General features: G+C 40.5%; 2 protein-coding genes across 9 annotated transcripts in view; one reads left to right on the top strand and one right to left on the bottom strand.

Annotated features, from left to right (window-relative positions):
• SLC44A3 (solute carrier family 44 member 3) overlaps positions 1–6,873 on the top strand; it is an 84,306-nt gene extending 77,433 nt beyond the window's left edge. For 4 of the 8 annotated variants that reach the window (XM_029228120.1, XM_029228118.1, XM_029228124.1 and 1 more), the window contains 2 exons: positions 1,306–1,443; positions 3,744–4,625. In XM_029228120.1, coding sequence (XP_029083953.1) covers positions 1,306–1,443; positions 3,744–4,208 — 603 coding nt within the window. In that variant the 3' untranslated portion in view covers positions 4,209–4,625. Of the gene's footprint in view, positions 1–1,305; positions 1,444–3,743; positions 4,626–5,077 lie in introns of those variants that run through there. The other 4 variants (XM_029228121.1, XM_029228126.1, XM_029228122.1 and 1 more) reach the window with 3 other exon arrangements.
• The window catches only part of CNN3 (calponin 3), a 26,954-nt gene continuing 14,425 nt past the window's right edge, over positions 6,868–19,396 (bottom strand). The window contains exons 2-7 of the mRNA XM_029228127.1: positions 13,205–13,326; positions 12,931–12,997; positions 11,973–12,110; positions 11,508–11,624; positions 9,312–9,458; positions 6,868–7,975 (exon numbers count right to left, since the gene is read on the bottom strand). Of these exons, the coding sequence (XP_029083960.1) occupies positions 7,634–7,975; positions 9,312–9,458; positions 11,508–11,624; positions 11,973–12,110; positions 12,931–12,997; positions 13,205–13,326 (933 nt within the window). The 3' untranslated portion in view covers positions 6,868–7,633. The remainder of the gene's footprint in view (positions 7,976–9,311; positions 9,459–11,507; positions 11,625–11,972; positions 12,111–12,930; positions 12,998–13,204; positions 13,327–19,396) is intronic.

Below are 19,396 nucleotides of genomic sequence, written 5' to 3'. Positions count from 1 at the left end.
AAGATTTCAAGGGAAATGTAAGAAATAGATGGTTTTGAAATTATCGTATAGTTATAAGGAAAAGGTATATTGGAAAAATTACCAAAGAAATCTTCTTATATGAACACATATACCCACTTGTCCTCTTTGACTTAGTAATCTCATTTCTGGAAATTTATCCTTAAGAAATTATCCAAAATGAGGAAATTAAGATGTTCATTGCATAGTTATTTATAACAGCCAAATATTTGAAATAGTCTAAATATGCCCTAGCTACACACACACACACCCCTGATAAAATATGTATTTATTAAAAATTAAAATTATAAATAAGCCATGGAGCAACATGAAAATGCTTATTTTCTATATAAAGGAAAATAAGTCAGATATATAACAATGACACTGAACCATTTAAATTGTATATCTTTTCATTTCTAGAATTTCTGTTCCGTTTGTTTTCTACACTGCCTCTTCATTTTTTACACCGTGCTGTTCATTCTTTATGGTCACTCTTCCTTCTATTATCTCCTTAACATCTTAAACATGCTTCCTTCAATGCTTTATTTCAGATTGTTCTCAAGGTGCAGATTCTTTTGTTTGACGTGCTGTTCATTTCCTTGAGTCACCTGCACATTTTTCCTGTGAAGGCTTCTTCATCTTCTTCAAGGATGGTTGTCTGTGGGCCTCCACCATTCCCTGGCCTGGGCGGATGTGGTTTTGCTCTGCCTGTGGCCAGACCCTAGTAATTTCAATGGTCCTAGGCAGATGTTGCATTTCTATACCACTTTCCTGGAATGGCTGATTCAGTTTGAATATAAATTCTGTATTTATGCAGACAGCTCAGTTTCCTGGCATGGGCCTGAGCATTGTTTCTTAGCCCCAAGGTGTTAAATCCCCAGCCCCTCACTCCTAAAGCCTTTACTGATTCCCTGCCCGTTGAGTCTTCGGGTTCAGCGCTCACCATTAGCTAGGGTCTGCTTTGTTTCTAGCACCTAAACTTCTTTCCTCCCCTCAAACTCTGCTGTGCATTAAGATAGTTACGCTCTCCGCATCGTTTCCACGTGTTTGTAGTGGTGATGCTCAATCCACCACACTGACCAGAAATACTTATTTATCTTTTCCATTTATTACAATTATATGAAAATATATGTGTATGTATTCCAGAGACTGGAAGGGACTTTGAAGATGAAATGACCTGTTACGGGCAGAGAGAGTGGGTTAATAGTAACTATTTTTCTCTATTTTGAAAATATTCTGCATTGGCATTTATATTGTCTTTACAACAGTCAGACTGGTCATCTTTTTCACTACGGCCTTTTGTTTCAGAATGCATACGCTACAACTGCCATTAATGGGACAGATTTTTGTACATCAGCAAAAGATGCACTCAAGCTCTTATCCAAGAATTCAAGTCATTTTACATCTGTTAACTGCTTTGGAGACTTCGTAATTTTTCTAGGAAAGGTGAGATGTCTTCACTAAAATAATAAAGGAACTTGGGATCCAAAAATTAAGCCATACAACAAGACCGTTAAGGAGAACTACTGTTTCCCGAGTGCTTACTCTGTGGTAGATGCTATGCCTCGTCCTCTCATTTAATCCTCAATCCTGTGAAGTAACCCTGTTTCACAGATGAGGAAACTAAGGTTTAATAACTTGTCCAGGATCCCACAATAGGTAGAGCTAGGATTCGAATCCTAGTCTTACTCTTAGCTATGATCATTTCTTTCTACCATTCTGAATACTGCTTTCTCATATCTAAAATGAAAATGCTACTAACCTCAGAAAATGAATGTTTTATAGGGGTTGTTTGTCATAAAAATATATGGAAATAGTATTGCAACCTGATGATTTAAGAGCATTGAATCCATAAATATAAAGATAGAATGGTTAATGTCCCAAATGGAGCCAGTTACATTTCTGCTGTCATCTTTTTCCAAGGAGTTGTATGTAGTCTTGTGAAAACCTCATTTTTCCTATCTGTGAACTAAAGATAACACATCCCCTTTCTGGGTTACAGGGAAGAATCCCTAAAAGAGTGATGAAAGTGGTGCTGCAGCCCCTACTTGACCATGCCTCAAGTTGAAGATTCTTTATACTGTGCTAGCGTGTCTCTTTCCGTGTCACCCACTGGGCTTAATTCTACACACCTGTTTGGTCCTATTTCCAGTTGACTGCCCTTCAAATTCTTGACCACAGATGTCCTGACCCTCCCTCCACATCTTCCCTCTTCTAAGATAGACATCCTCGCTTCTTCCAGCCAGTCCTCCACATAGGACACGAACGCCAGGGACATTCGTGGTGCCCTAAAATGAACAAGATTATCAGGCTCCAGTTGTGCCAGTGCCAAATATGGGGACCCTGGGCTCCTTGTTAGCATTTTGTGTTTCTGTGGCATTTGGTGTATATCTCTGGTGCGTTACTGTCATGGTTTGCTGTCAGTAACAAGTTAGAACATGCATGGACTTCACAGGTGTGTGTTAATTGCACATATATTTTAAGGCACAGCTGGGACCCAGAGACTTTTCATGGGACAGTAGCTCTAGAAGAACAAACTGATTATGCCTTTCAAAACAGCCTAATAATCTAAGTTGTAGTTGTATCTAAGTGGTATTGTTCACGTTAGCTTGGTCGGATTGTGGATGATATATTTTGTAATAACTACTTCCCAGAATTTTTGGAAGGAGGTTTCATTTTTTCTTTTTTTATAAATTTATTTATTTATTTATGGCTGCATTGGGTCTTCCTTGCTGCGTGCGGGCTTTCTCTAGTTGCAGTGAGCGGGAGCTACTCTTCTATAACAGACTTGTATTTTATTTTAGGCAGTAATTCATTTTCCTATATTTCCCAAAAGGAACGCATAATTGCTGATTTTTTTTTTTGAATGAAGTGGCATGCAGACATTCACGTCCGTCTTTATGGATACCCAAGTGCAGTGCGGGCTCCAGAGGGGCTCCAATTTGTCTGTTAAACAGTTAGGTACATCATGGCCTGTAATCATTCCTGGAAATATAATAATTACATATAGCAAAAGCCTATTATCCTATTAGCTCCCTACACCAGCATTGGAAAGCCCATCCACTTTAATCCCCAGGGTAAAAGTACTCACATATTAAACTACAGTATATTCACTCAGTGGGTTGTTGTGCTGTTGTTTTTAAAAATAGCATTTATAGGGCTTCCCTGGTGGCGCAGTGGTTGAGAGTCCGCCTGGCGATGCAGGGGACGCGGGTTCGTGCCCTGGTCCGGGAAGATCCCATATGCCGCGGAGCGGCTGGGCCCGTGGGCCGTGGCCGCTGAGCCTGCGCGTCCGGAGCCTGTGCTCCGCAACGGGAGAGGCCACAGCAGTGAGAGGCCCGCGTACCGCAAAAATAAATAAAAATAGAAAAATAGCATTTATAAAAAAAAATTTTTTTTAATGAAGATGCTTTTTGTAGCATTTAGTGAAAAAAACACTAAAAACTTTGTGAGGTACCATTACGTCTGCATAAATACAAAAACTGGGCACAGATAAAATGAAAGTATATATACTCTTCTCATCCTCCAAATTAGCTGGGTTTTCTTTTGGTATCATAGCTTTTCATTTTTCTTCTTCCTATTTCATTGTACCCAATTTTCTGACAAGCACTCTTTACAGTAAGGCACATACACTCCCACACATGCACATACGTGAAAACTATTGCTTATACCTGACAAATGTCTTTTCTAAAATATCCTAACCAACCAACTTATAAACATTTTCAACAAACTCTTGTTCTGGACAGGTGCTAGTGGTGTGTTTCACAGTTTTTGGAGGACTGATGGCATTTAACTACCACCGTGTGCTCCAGGTGTGGGCAATCCCACTACTATTGGTTGCTTTTTTTGCCTACTTAGTAGCCCATAGTTTTTTATCTATGTTTGAAACTGTGCTGGATGCACTTTTCCTGTGTTTTGCTGTTGATCTGGAAACAAATGATGGATCATCAGAAAAGCCCTACTTTATGGACCAAGAGTTTTTGGTAAGTAAACATCTCATTTCCTGTTTTAGACTCCATCCTCACAATCTCAAAAGCGTTGAAGACTCACACATAAAGGAGGCTGGTTCCCAGCTTATTTTCTCTTCCGGAGGGCCACATGACCCCAATGTCCTGAGAGTGAGATTTGGGCTGTATTTTCTGAGGTTGACCCCACCTCCCTTATTGAAACCTTCTCCCTGGAAAGAAGTGAAACTGAGCAATTATCACTAAGCAAATGACCCAGGGTAGGAGGGTCTGGGTGGAGTAGCAGTGCAAGTCTCCTTTGGTGCTAATGGCTTGGTCTGGCCTTTCGGATGGTCTGGAGATTTCACAGTTGATCTTTTTCTAAGGCATTTTTGCATCCCCAAGCATCATGTCATACCCGTTGTATTTTAGGGAACACCCACTCCAGTGTAGACCAATCACCTTCAGCGCCAGTATGACAGATCTGCGATTCTGAGGCCCTTTATTAACCACAGCACACAATGTTGAGAAATGTCACACCCTCATCAGAGCCCCCATACTGCTATCTGGAAATAGCAGGCAGCTGTTTCCAACAGCTTTTGCAACACAGTTGTTGCTGATTTGCCTTATCCTGTGTAGACAGGCATATTTTAACAGCTGAATGAGGTCTCTCATCTCTTTCTGTTGTCTGGGTCAAGTGACATTTTAACAATTTTCTTTCATTCTATTACCCTAAAACATAGGCCCTTTTGCTTTTAAACAGAGCATGCAAAGCACTCCTTAGTCCGGCCAGGCACTGAAGTTTAACAAGCACTTCTACAGTTTTATAATTAAGTGTATCCTCATTCTTCTCCAAATAAAACATAAAAATACAGTAGCACTTTAACATATTTGGTATGTACTCCAAAGAAAATACTTCTGATGGTGGTAGGAAGCTAACTAGGTCTTCTTTCTCCAATTTACACTTTTCTGATTAAAAACCTACTTTGAAATCTACCCATCCCCCCCCCCAAGATATTTTAGTTCAACAGGGAAAACTTTAAGGATTAAATTCCCCGAAATGATATGGCCAAGTATATGATTGCCAATCCGTGCAGATACAGAACACTGGTCTAACTCACTCTTTTGTTTTTCAGAGTTTTATAAAAAGGATCAACAAATTAAACAATGCAAGGGCACAGAGAGACAAGAACTCATTAACGAATGAAGAGGGAACAGAACTCCGGCCTCTGTAAGATAAGCGCGCCCATCAGGTATTTGTACCTGGAAAAAGTTTCCTTCTCCTAAGAGCCATGTGCAGAATAAACGACAGGGCCCAACGTGGACCCTATTCTTCCTGTTTTTGTCCCCACTATTTGACCACATTACAATAGTAGAACCATAAAAGTATACAACCTTTTTTGTACCAACAGGGACTGAAAGACCTTTTAACAACATGTTTATGTGGTCAATTAAAAAGCACATTATGTAAAAACTAATTTAAAGGATAATTCCTCACTCACAACCAATAAACCTTAGCAAAAATCTCTGGAATGTTGCCCTAGTACAGAGGACTTTTCCCTACTCTTCCGCTCCTGGAAATGTGCTAAATATGTTATAGCTTTTCAAAGTACAATTCTTAGATTTAGGGACAATTAAAACCGAAAGTGTAAAAGGAACTACCACCTGATGGGCGTGGTATAGAACGGGCAGAAGATTAACCAGATGTGAAGAGTTAAATTTTGTTAAAAGCACAAGGCTAAGTCTTACAAATTAGCAAACGTTCTGCAGAAGCGGGTTTTCAACCACAGCCCCACCTGAGATTGCCCGGAGGAAGGTTTAAAGTCCTTCTGCCTGGACCCCATTCCCAGATTTAGATTCAGTGGTGGGTCAGAGGAAAGGGCCACGGTGGGCGTGCACTGGCGGCTTTTCCTTTTTAAAGCTTTAAACAAATAGGAACATCTAACGTGTTGATTGGCAGGCTCGTTTCAACTAGATAACAGGTAAACTGAATTACTCATTCTCCTAACAGGACGCCCAATCTGGCTTATTTGGCAGGGCAAGCAGTGCGATCGATATAAGGTTTCCCTAAACCCCTCTTCCTGGAGGGCAGGAAACAGCATGCTAGCTCAGGTCCCCTTTAACAATGCAAATTACAACTTTCCTCTTAAACAAGACTATTAGTTGAGCTCTGACAGTCTCCTTTAGGAAAAGGATTTACGACAGAGCAGTTTCTCCAAGGCATTAACCTTAGTCACTGCAGCACGATGAGCAAGTCAACTGTGCTTTTGTGGGTTCATCAAACACCGCTATGTCCTCATTATCTGCCTCAGCAAAAAACAAGCAGGCACATTTCACCCCCCAAGGCCTAATAGAACCAGTGCTATCAGAGGAAATCACTTGGCTGGGAAAATGTCACAAAGTGTGTTAGCGATTGAATTGTTTATCATTACAACACTTAGCTGTTTGACCTCCTCTAGATCATAACTGAGGGTTAGGTTTTGCTAACACTTCCTACCATAAATCCTAGTTCATTATCAAACAGCGTGTCCTATTCCTGATCCAGTATGTTTCTTAATATTTATTCACGCTAGAATATGAATATAAAATCGCTCCACCCCATCCCCACCAATGTTCCCCAAGATGGTTTTAAGATTATTCCAAGTTGGATTGAGAATGAACTGGAGGCAGATGAGTCACAATGGAATAAGCAAAGGTCAGATGATAGTCTGAATCCCGGCGGGCATTTCCTGTGTGCGATGGGCAGGTCCCTTCGTTTTCCTAAGCCTCCCTCTCAAGTACTCAGTGCACTGGTGTATAGATTCAGTAAAGAAATGTTCCAGTATCTTATAACAAACAGTACCTGGGAAAGAATACTTTAAAAAAAAAAAATCTGACTCTACCCATCTGGAAGTTAGCCAGAAAATAATCAGCCTGTGGCTCATAGGAATGTTCAAAAAAAATATTTATTTATAAAAAATACAATGGGATAAGTTTATGCTGAGAAATGCAGCAATAAATACAGTGGAAGAAAACAGAGCAACTCTACATCGATACATTGGCACAAACAGGCAGAGCAAACGCACCCCCCAGACCTCGATGTCTGCAGGCCAGCTTTGTACATGCTCCTTTCGAAACACCACTCGGAAAAGATCTTGTCGGCTTAGGTAAGAATGAGTACACATATAATCACAAATGCACACTGATCAGGACTTTATTTAAAAATTAGCAAACAGTACTGTAGAAACATTGATATATAAATTTCTAAAATGCTGCATCTTAAATTTAGTTGGCAAAGACCACATTTAGCTATAAGCATGAGTTTAGTCTTCCACGGAGAAACCAGATACTAAACTGTAAAAAAACAAAGCTTCCTATCGTTTGAAAATACCAATTTAAGTAGAGGATTGTAAAAATGCATAGATCTTTAATAAAAGAATTGACTGTACAAGAGTACTCCCCTTTCACAGTATTCCTTTTTACTTCATATGTGAGTTATTGGTTATGCTGTAGGATTTAACTGTTACAGCACTAAAAGGCAACTATTTAGGGAAGAGGCAGAAAAAGGAAAAAGGAATGTATGTAAGGCAGTATTTCCTTTAGGTACAATAAGCATAAGAGTGTTTTAGGAAGACAAGATAAAAATTACTCAAGGCTAGCTTGGTTCTCACTGAATAAAAACAACGGGCTAAATACTGAGCTCCTCTGTGAATCTAATAATCAATGCCTTGGTCTCCATATTGGTAATCTCTGGGGTAGTCATCTTGGTACTCGCCATGATATTCATCTGGGTATTCTGCCTGATAATCACTATCACTGATTTCCGACCCATTTGTTCCGGTTCCTTGGCTTCCATTGTGAATGACAGGTTCTGTGGGAGCAGCACAGTATTTGGGATCATATACTTGCCGCCCAAGCCCATACACACTCATTCCTTTCTGGGAAGCGACTTTGTTGGTACCCATCTGTAGAGAAATTGTCGAGTTGTCCACGGGTTGTAATGTTAGCTTCTGATCGTAGATGTCTCTTCGGGTACCCGGTGCTAACATCCCCGCCTGGTATTAAAACATAGTATAAAAGTTAAAACAGCAGCTAAAATCTATTCTTGTTTCTTGTATTTTATGAATTATGAAATCCCCATCGAATGTGAACACTAATAACTTCCATTCGGTTCAGGGGTAAAGCTAGCTTACCAAAATAGCCTGATGCTGATTCTCTTACAAAGCAATATTCACTGGCTTTCGAGCTAAGGTCAGCCCTTACTTCAAATCCTTGCTCTGCTATAAAATGGCTATGTGGCCTCAGACGAGTTAACTTACTTTTAGTTTTAGGTTTCTCATATGCAAACTGGAGACAATACTACCTACTTTGGAATAAGAAGATTGGACATAACGAATATAAAAACAAAGCATAATGCTGGCATACCTGAAAGCTACATCTGAGTGCCTATTATGACCATACACGCTATCCAGGCTACCAGTTTCAAAGGTCTGTAATACATTCAACAAAAATTATGCTGAGCAGTCCTTAAGGACTTGAGTCTTTCGGAAGGCTCTGAGACACCAAAGAGCCAGCTATTTCAGAACAACTACTCCCACTCCCCTCCTTTTCAGGGTACTGTAACTCACCTCGTTTCTCCACTTACGCCAAGCACATGCTTTCAGATTTAATCGGTAAAAAAGCAAACCTGAGTGGCAGCTCTGAGACACTGCCCCGTGTGGCAGGACATATTCCATAAAGGGCACCACCACCACACCTCATGAGGTCATGATGAAAAGCTTTTTCAAACTTTACCCCCACTCCTGTTGGATGTAAGACATGTCCCGCTCTGATATGGTTACGTGCACACCGCCTTGCGAGGTGCTGGTGATCTATTTATTCTTCCCAGGAAATACTTCCATCTCGTGTGGTGGTAGAATACTAGCATTCTCACCATGCTGTATTTCCATCTCCTTAGAGTCACACATTTTCCATGATGCTAGCTAGAGTTCTTTGTAAAACACCAGATAATTTTACCTACCAAATTAGTTGAGGGCTTCTTTAAAACTGAAAGAAGCATTAGAATGAGCAATTCATTTGAATTTGGAACAAGAACACTGTAATAAACGTATCTTTTTCTTCTGGTTAGGTAGAAAGGCCAGCTGTTCTAACTGCCAATAAAAGCCATGGGCCACACCATACTTGTGTGGCTACAGAAAAGGCCCTTTGACTCTTTTGCTTTCTCAGCAAATCTTACTTTCCTGAAGGCATGCATATATATATATATATATATATATATATATATCGTACAAAAAATAACCGCTTTGGACTCAGTTAATAAGAATAAGGTAAGTGTGAATTTAAATAGCCCTTTTGTACTCTTTGAAACAAGTACAAAAAGGGATTGCTTACCTGGCTGGCTCCTTTGTTGGTGCCCATCTGCAGACTAATCGTGGTCTGATCAAAAGGTTTGTCAGTTTGCATTTTGGGATCATAAAGATGCCTCCTAGTCCCATAGGCTGTCATACCTGCTTGGCTGGCGCATTTGTTGGTTCCCATCTTTTAAGTTAAAAATAAAATCACTAATTATCAGAAGTCACCAATATATATGACACAAACAAAACTTTCTGTTCTACTGAAGAGATTTCTTAGAAGGGATGCAATTGACAAGTCCCTTCCAATGCTGAGGTTGCAGTCAACTAGATACAAAATCTACGCTTTTACAAATAAATTTCAAGGGGCTCACTTTAAAAAGAAAAATTTCAAAAGCTTCACTGGATATAAAGCCTCACAACATAATTCATCAGATACAAATATGCACATAGAAAGAGAAGGACAGACACGAAAAGTTATTAGAGTGGCAGAATTATGAATAATTTCCTCTCCAACTCTTTCCCCTACCCTCTTTAGCACAAATAACCAAATTTATGGGTACCTGCTTCAGCCATTTAAAGGGACAGAGCAATCTTTGGCTAAACAACATGCATTTCTACTCCGAACATGTTTTGCATAAAACGTGACAGTAAATGCCAGGTGTCTTCTCTGGCAGCTTAGCAAGGGCTTAAGTTTCATTAAAATCACCAACATTTTCATGGGAAAAGAACCACATTTTATTCCTCTAATTCTCATGTCACTAGACAGAGTCAGAGAGGGGCAGAATGGAGAATCTGAACTTAGCAATATTCAGAGGAATAATAATTAACTTTTATTCCCCACTGAGAATAACACGGCTTCAGGACCAACCAGTACACCTTGTTCTTCTACTGGTTGGGGACACATTTCTACTGCTGGTCTTTTTTCCTTAAAAAACAAGATTTATTAAAGGAAAACTTTATTCCTACAAGTCAAACCTGTCACTGGAGAAGAGAAAGAAAGCACATATAAGCAAAAAGGAAGGGAGGGGAAAAAAATCATTGAAATCCTACCATTTAGACATTCATTGTAAAGATTTGTGTATAACCATCTAGCTTTTTTTTTTCTGCGGTACGCGGGCCTCTCACTGTCGTGGCCTCTCCCGCTGCGGAGCACAGGCTCCGGACGCACAGGCTCAGCGGCCATGGCTCACGGGTCCAGCCGCTCCGCGGCATGTGGAATCTTCCCGGACCGGGGCACGAACCCGTGTCCCCTGCATCGGCAGGCGGACTCTCAACCACTGCGCCACCAGGGATGCCCAACCATCTAGCTTTTTTAGCTTATGTTTCTGTGTACATATCCAGATACACATACATATACATAAAAAATATGCATGTTCATTTAAAAAATAAAATTGGGATCACACTGACTATATAGTATCGGGTTGGCCAAGAAGTTCATTTGGGTTTTTCGTAACATCTTCTGAAAAACCCCAAACAAACTTCTTAGCCAACCCAATATTTTATGACCTGATTTGTTTTCCTTAATCTTTGAACCTTGTGTATCATTTTCTTCATTACTAGTTCCTTTTATGGAGCTCTCACAATTTAAACAACTGATTACTGTCTGGAAATTCGGGTTTCCAATTTCTCGCCGCTGACATGATTTTGTACTGTATAAAAATAAATCCATATGTCAATTATACCCCGATAAAGCTGAAATAAATAAATAAACCCAACTCATGTAGACTCAGTCAACAGTGAGGCATTGTATCCAGCAGGTATCAGACAGTAAAGCCCTTAGCATATTAGGCATTTAGCAGTGGTGTTTTTGTGACACTCTGCAGGGGAACAACACGAAGGGAAAAAAATAACTGAACAAAGTATTCCGCAGGACTGATAAATCATGCTTTACTAGGGTAAAAAAATGGTATTGAGGTTTTCTAAAATTGCTTCATTTGGTCAATAACATTTAGGAATTTATAAAGTACATTTTCTTAAAAAAATAGGACAATGTAATTAGGAAAAAAAATCATTTCCTGGAGAAACAATTACTAAGTCAGATGGCACGCCTGAGGCTTCTTCTAAAACCATCATCGTCTCATGGGTTTTAAATGGACATAAATTGTATAAACCGCAGATCCATCCCAAAATATACACTATAGTATATCTATCTGTTCCTTACTTATGAGAGATGCTTTGCATGGTAAGAATTAATGACATTGAATAAGTAACTGATATGCAATGCATTACTTACCTGCAAACCAATTACACTTTGGCCAGCTTTTAATTTTCCTTCATCAAAACGTCTTGTTTGTTTTTCTGCATACTTAACTCCAATGTCAATGGTTGTATGGAATCCTTTTGTTTTAGCCTAGACAGAAATATACACACTAACTAGTGATTCTGCCAACAGAGTTTTACAGAAGGAACAACAAAGAAATGATACTGTCCATAGGTGAAGGTTTCATTTAAGACCCAAGCTAGGGGTAAAAACACATCCAAAGCCATTCAAAAACACCCCAGACCTCTGAAATGTGAGTACTCTGATTAAGCTATCCAGTACTAGGCAGCTGATGTCAGCAGCCTTTCCACAAAGCTAATAATTACGGAAGAGACAGGCTCCTCCCTGCCTAGTCTGAACTCCTATGAGAGCAAAGATGCAATTAATCACCAACATAGTGGGGAATTTTTTAACCAGTCATTAAAGACATATACGTACCAGACCTGCTAGGGCCACCAGCGTAGTCTGAACCTGGGTCATGTTTCCATTCTCAAAAAGATCATTTGCTTCAAATATGTCATGTGGCTTCATACCATAAGCCTGAATAGCTTTGATAAAGTTGCCAATATTCTCCAACTATAAAGAAAGAAAAGCATATAACTTTTGGAGCTAAATACTGACATTCATATTATCTAAGAATTCTAAGGCTTTATGACTAGGTACAAGATGCCAGGCAGAAAGCTACTTGGCAAGGATTCTCAACCAGATACATGGTGTGTGTAGCTCTCTCTGGAAAAGGAAGAGTATTTTCATAGTTGGTCACATAATGGTCTTTTTAATATTTTTAAGCAGTCAAGTTTTTTCAGTTCTTTAAAGTCAAGATCTTCCTTGCATGTTTTAAAGAATTCTGTGTCTGACCTATCCAGGGCTGGAATTTTCTGTCAAAAGGTACAAAATTAATGCACAATTTATTATGTTTAAATTTTAATTAAAAAAATGTGTGGTTACTAAATGTTTATCCTCATAACTCAAAGCATATGCTCAAGACAAAATATCCAATTTTACTTATCATACACATTCATGAACTAAGACTGTGCTTTTAATACAGTGCTCTACAGTCAACCCTTAGTTGTTATGTTAAATTCCTTGCTTTTTCCTTCATTTATCCTATGTTCTAGGACCTAGACCACAGGTTGTATTTCTCTGTGTAAGCTGTGTCAAATCCTCTCTGAGAGTATACAGACTAAATACATAATAAGAAAACTTCTAAGCTAAACATCTAATAATCACAGAACTAATTGTAAGTAATTACGGAAACATTAAAAATAACATTGTAAAAAACAATATAGTCATGTGCACAAATTTCTGCTAAAATGTCTGTTTTAAAATTGTTATCAAGTTCTCACTGCATAAAGAGTAACCGACTGGAATCAGGGGTTGCTGGTTTGTATGTTACCTGAGGCCAGTTTAATGAGGACTCGTTGACCTTCTTCACTGAGCCTGGCTGTAGCTTGTTTATGAGTCTGAAAAGAAAAGCATAAGTGATACCATATTTATTGGAACAACAAACAAGGACTGGAATGTAAAGTTGGTTCTTCTGACATCAGTAAAGGAAAGCATTAAAAACATGTGCAGAATATCAAGGTCTGACACCCTGGACTGGCAAGGTGGGCAAGACAGAGGCCTGTGGAAAGGACTGGAAGAGTGGCCACATCAGGACCAAAACTCACTCGCAGAGGATTATGCCATCTTTTAGGCCCAGCTGAAAGTTGGTGCCAATGCTCATGCCGGTCACCTCTTCTATCCAATTGCGAAGATCTTCTTCTGCCTGATGATCATACTTGGAAGCAATCTGAAATACAAGTTAACTAACTTTAGAAGTTTCACTAAAGCACCCGGAACTGCTGGCTTCTTCTGGTTTAATGATCCATTAAGACCACAGCTGTGACCTGCAGTAAATTACACTCATTGGAGTTCACTGGCGAACCTAACCATTACAGCTTCGGTAACTAATAAACGTTTTTGGTTAAGGAGGCGTCATACACATTTTGAGCAACACATGGTAGGAAGCTGGGACTAAGGGGGAGAAAATATGGATCAAGATAAAACAGATTCCCATTCATGACAGGAAGTGACAGGGGCTAATAGTGTATTACAATATGGCACCAGCCACAGGAAATGTTAAAGATTAAGTCATCGGTTACCACATTCCAAAAACGAGTGAGAGGGAGTGAGACTGGCAGGTTTCTGATACATCCAACTATTTTACACAGTATTGCAATACCTACCAGTCTAGTAGTTTTGTTGCCTGGAAAGCTCTGGTGTTTCTATGCCTTCTATTCAGCCAAAAACACACTGCACCCTACACACACACACACACACACACACACGCTTTCCTTGTAATAATTATTGTACTTACACTAGAGTACTGAAATTCTGCTTATGTGTAGTCTGTATCATATTAGACTCCTCACAGGAAGGAAAAGCATTTGATTCACTTTTGGACCCTTAGTACCCACCCAGCATTGCATCTAACACCCAAACATTTAATAAAATTAAAAGTTGTTAACTCTTTACTTACAGAATTCTACAATAAAGGCAACATTACCAACACAGTTGCTTTACTATCATACATGCTAAAACTACCTGCTAAACACAGGTTTTGAAAGATCCCTTCATAATAAGACCATAAACCTCAATTAAAAAATAATAATACAATTTAAGTACTGTTAAAGATCACACGCTCAAGTTCTTATGCTATTCCTTGTCCCAGGGTCAGTCCTTATCAATCAGAGTTATTAAGGAGAAGAACACACCTGGGAAGAAGGAAAGATTATGTGTCATTTTTCTTCTCATTAGCACAGGTGAAAGTGCCAACAAGCCACAGACAATGCCCAGGGGGACGGTAATCACGGTGAGCAGGGTTGCAGCGTTGCTGGAAATGTAATCAGTAGAAATGTTTGCTTCTGTAACACACGATTAGGTTTAATTACCGAAAGAAATGAGATGGCATGAGGACATTTTCGTCATGGAGAGGCCCTCCAAGTTCCAGTCTACCCCAGTCACAGAGGAAACCTTCCCCCTGCCTCCCACCAAGTGTGGGGGAGGGGCCTCTGCTTCACCAGAGGGCAAATGACTTCACTAAGTGCTGTGTCATTTAAGGAGACAGCAAGTCCTCACCGTGTGCACTGCTTTCCAAGTTAGAGAAATGGCTCTACACCTTTGAAGAATAATGGATAATTTATTTAAGCTGTAGATTTACTTAACCAGCATCACAAATGGAAATTCAATGCGTTTATATTTTCATGTTAAGATAACTAACACTGTGCAATGTTTCCTGGATCAAGTTTTGGCTTGGAGGTTAGTTTATGAGAGAGATCAGGCAAAACGTTAATGTGTTAATTTCCTGCTCCGGGGACCCCCAACCCCTAAAAATCGCACATCTATTCTGACTTCCTGCCAGTCTGAGTTACACTGGCATCTGGATGTGTGGACAGGGAAGGAGGAGGTAGTGATGCGCGGAGCTTCTGCCACAGGGACTCACAGCCTCTGGTGCACAGGAGGGAGCCATCGTTCCTATTACATCCCAGACAACAGTCCTGGATAATGTACCTCCTCAACACATCAAACGCATCCACTTACATACGGCACCTTTAGAAAACGGATAAATAATACATTAGAAAAATTTTAAGACGGCTATATTTTCACACTGGAGTCTTGTTCTAGGTGGCTAGAAAAAGAAATTCTCTCTATATGAATGTGGGGGTAGGGGGAAACAGACAGAAAGGCACAGGCAAGGAAGAAAAGTAGGAAGTAGTACTCCTTAAGCATCAGCTATGAAAAGCAATATCTAAGAGTGAGTTGAATTTTTTTCGAAAGCAAAGCACTCTCAACTAGGAGATGCATTTCAATAAATCTAAAGAAACACAATATGCTAGGGTAGGAGGGGCTCTGCCTTGGCTATAGCCTGGCTCCCCCCATCTTGCCATGGGACACCGGTTCATTCGTCTCACTTCCGAACCTGTTCCTGTCTGTACGACAGGAAGGCTGGCTGAATAAGGGCACTAGGTCTCCTCCCATTCTAAGCTGTGTGTTAAATAACTTGGTCAATCAGCAAAAATTGTAAAGAAATTCTTTCTCTTCATTTTTTCAAATGTAGAGTTGGAAGTTATGTTGGAGGAGTTTTGTCTTTCTTGGGGGGGGTGTTGGTTAGTGGTTGTGGTAATTCTCAACCATTTTAATTTTTTAATTTTTATTTATTTTTATTCAACCAAAAAAGCATAAAAGCGTATTTATGTTTCCTTTGTTCAAAATGTTTCTGACAGGTTCGGTGCCGTGCCCCAAACCACGGAGTGATTACAGATCTAACATGAAATGTCCAAGTAGGAACGCCTGGGAGAATTTTCATCTTCTCTGTTCACTGTTCTAATCAAGGGAATGATGAAAGAAAAATCAAGGGCTGGACTCAGATGAACCCAGGTTCAAACCCTGACTCTGACTAGTTATATGTGGGGCTCTGGGTGGCTCACTAACTCCGTCTCTGAGACTTAATGTAATAGCACATGCACAGAAAAAATTCTTAAGCACGTACATGCAAAGCCAAGAGACCAGGTGGTAAACTAAAAATGAAAACTAGGTATGCTTCCACATCATATTGGTTTTGACTTAGAGTTTTCCTTTAAGTGAAGGAGCAGCAAGGATTTTTCTACCCAAATACTGCTAATAAGTGAGCTTTCTGAAGTCACGTCAGCTAAATAGAATTCAAGATTTAGGAATGTGTCCTTTTTTTAAAATTTATTTATTTATTTGTTTTTTTCGGTACGTGGGCCTCTCACGGTTGTGGCCTCTCCCATTGCAGAGCACAGGCTCCGGACGTGCAGGCTCAGCGGCCATGGCTCACGGGCCCAGCCGCTCCGCGGCATGTGGGATCTTCCCGGACCGGGGCACGAACCCGTGTCCCCTGCACCGGCAGGCAGACTCTCAACCACTGCGCCACCCGGGAAGCCCGTCCTTTTTTTTTAAGTTCAAAATTAAAATAGAAAAAAATTCTCCAAAATCATCTACAGAAAAAAATCTATTTCAAGTTGTCTCTTAGCTTCTGGCCTGCAGCTCTGCTCCACAGGATACAGAAATCGTAAGTTTCCTTTAGATGTATACTAGAATACAACCCAAGCTAACATAATTATATTCTTTAACTACACAGGTTATTTTTAAGTTGTTTGTTATACACATCTTTTAAAATCAAGGGGCTGAGAGCAATTAAAAATAAATGTAAGCTTTGGCCAATAAACTTTATTTACTATTTTCATCTAAAAAGCCTTAATTACTGAACATCAGGCAGGAAGTAAATGCAGGTATTTCCTCCTCAGAACAAGAAAGTTAGCTTCAAAAATTACTTAATCTTATCTCATTAACACCGCATGGAAATTTCACTCCAGTCTGTTTAAAAATCACTCCTCCAAGTTGGTTATAAACATTCACTTCTTTACTATTCTTTAATATTTATTTTATTTGACCTTCCTAAGTGGATTTCAGAATTTCTGCCTGGTGCGTTCAAGTCCACAGCAGCCCCTTCTTCCTCACATGGCCCTGCCTCCTTGCCTCATCACCCACGAATTCTCTGCAGCGGGGCCTCCCAACTCTTCTCACATCAAGACACACTTGCAAATGACTTTTGTATGGTCGCTGAGAACACCTGCCAGAGGCTTTTCGCTAAAGCTCACCAACCGCCTCCCCCCTCTCAAATACAATAAAAAAGCAAAGAAATGAAGACTAAGAAAAAAGCCTCTAGGGCATCTGATGGGATTGACCATCTCCTGCCATCCAGTGCTTCTGAGCCCAGGGCCCATGCCCAGAGGGGCTGCAGCCTCTGCTCGTCCCTGCATTCTCCTCAGAGCAGCTAAGAGCACCAGTCTGGAGTCACCCTCCAGTACAAAGGCCTTTCTTCTGGATTTCTAAAACAGCACTTGTTTATTTTTATTTATTTTTTTAGGCCACCTGTTGAGGACCTTTTTTTTAAAAAAATAAATTTATTTATTTTATTTATTTTTGGCTGCGTTGGCTCTTCGTTGCTGCGCGCGGGCTTCTCACTGCGGTGGCTTCTCTTGTTGCGGAGCACGGGCTTTAGGCACGCGGGCTTCAGTAGTTGTGGCACGTGGGCTTCAGCAGCTGTGGCTCGCGGGCTCTAGAGCGCAGGCTCAGTAGTTGTGGCACACGGGCTCAGTTGCTCTGTAGCATGTGGGGTCTTCCTGGACCAGGGCTCGATCCCGTGTCCCCTGCATTGGCAGGTGGACTTTCAACCACTGTGCCACCAGGGAAGTCCCATAGCACTTGTTTTTAAAAAATTAAACAGGTATAAGTATGTAGAGCACGTGTTCTCAGTGGGGGTGATACTGCCCCCCAAGGGAGTGAAGACCACCTTAGATATTACAATAATTTGTGACCCTCCCCAACAAACTCTGTTCCTTTGTTTTAAATTTGGTGGAGGTCGGGAGGCAATTAGGAAAAACGTCTAAAAAGGCTCTTTGGGAAAGAGATGCGGAAAACAAAGTTGTGAAACACTAGACAGAGCAAAAAAGCACACGTCTCTCTTCACCCCTCCTCCAAATCCTACTCCCTTTCCCACCTCCCCAGAAGTAAGCTCCTTGCTGTCTGCCAAGTCTTCTTCCAGACCACATGCACATGTCTTATAGTGAATCGTGTACAAAACAGCACTAGAAAAAGATCCCCTTCAACAACACAAGCCCTGAGGGCCTAAACTTCCTAGCAGTAAAGGGAGACACTAGATCAGATAAAAGCCCGCTCCTTCTGGCTGTTAAGAATTGCCCAGCCCTGCCTGGCACTGAGGTCTGAGAAGTTTCCCTCGCAGAATCCCTAAGAGGGGATACTGAGTAACGAGGGAAACCGAGCTTCAAAAACATCTCCACAAACTGACCCAAACAGTGCTGTTCCACACTGTTCTATGGAGCATTTGGCCAAGACGCGATTTAGTAGAAAGAGGGGGCTGTACCTGGCATGAGGCTGAGTGATGATCACATATGTACGAGAACTGTCTGACAGCCGGCTTACACCCAGGATATTGTAGAGTCTGCTAAAGAATTAAGACATGTCTTTCCTCTATATTCCTTCCCACAATACATTTTTTATCCCAGCAGTCGTTAAAACCTGAAGCAGACAGACAGGTTACTGTCTCTGGTGGTTACAAGAGTGTCCCCCAAATGTCAGTCGTGCCTGAATTCTCACTAGATGCCACTCTGAGCCACCAGAATAGTCCAGCATTACCCCAAACTCTCTGAGTAAAATCATATTCAGTGTCAGCTTCCCTCTCTTTCAAGTGATCCTTGCGTGTCTTGGTTTCTTCCTTCAACTTCTTTCTGCATTACTCCTTCCTTTTGTCCTTCATTCAAATGGCCACTTTGTAACAAGCATGGTTCAAAGGCAAAGTCTCTGTCCTAAAAGCTGACATTCTAGTGGAAAGAGACAAATATTAAATAAGGTGTGTTATTTGTCAAAAAAAGAATAAAGCAGGGTATTTAAAATAAGGGGAGACTAGAAAGACTGGGTCCACAACAGACTCAAACAAGAAACGAATGGTAAATTTCCATCTGAAATATCAAGATGCCGCTTCCCTTCCTTTGCTTTATCACTTGTCCTTGTTGATATCTCATGCAAGAGAATGAACAGGCTTTAACAGGGTTGACCTACCTTAAACCCTTCCCCCAACAGATCCTCCAAACATGTAAAATACCTTTGCAAAGTTTTAGGTATTCACGTTGGGGATACAACAAACCAAAGATCACATGCTTTGAAGTCAAATTTCAAAAACTTCCAAAAACTGTGTTCCCAGTTCCAGAGTGACATAAGTAAGTAACTTAACCCTGGTGACCTCATTTCTTGCAAGTTGTCTCCTTCCTTCCAGGGCC

The sequence above is a fragment of the Monodon monoceros genome, unplaced genomic scaffold (genome assembly GCF_005190385.1).
Source record: "Monodon monoceros isolate NGI ecotype Baffin Bay Population unplaced genomic scaffold, NGI_Narwhal_1 Super_Scaffold_18, whole genome shotgun sequence".
In the NCBI taxonomy this organism is placed as follows: Eukaryota; Metazoa; Chordata; class Mammalia; order Artiodactyla; family Monodontidae; genus Monodon; species Monodon monoceros.
This window is presented reverse-complemented; position numbering and strand designations above follow the sequence as displayed.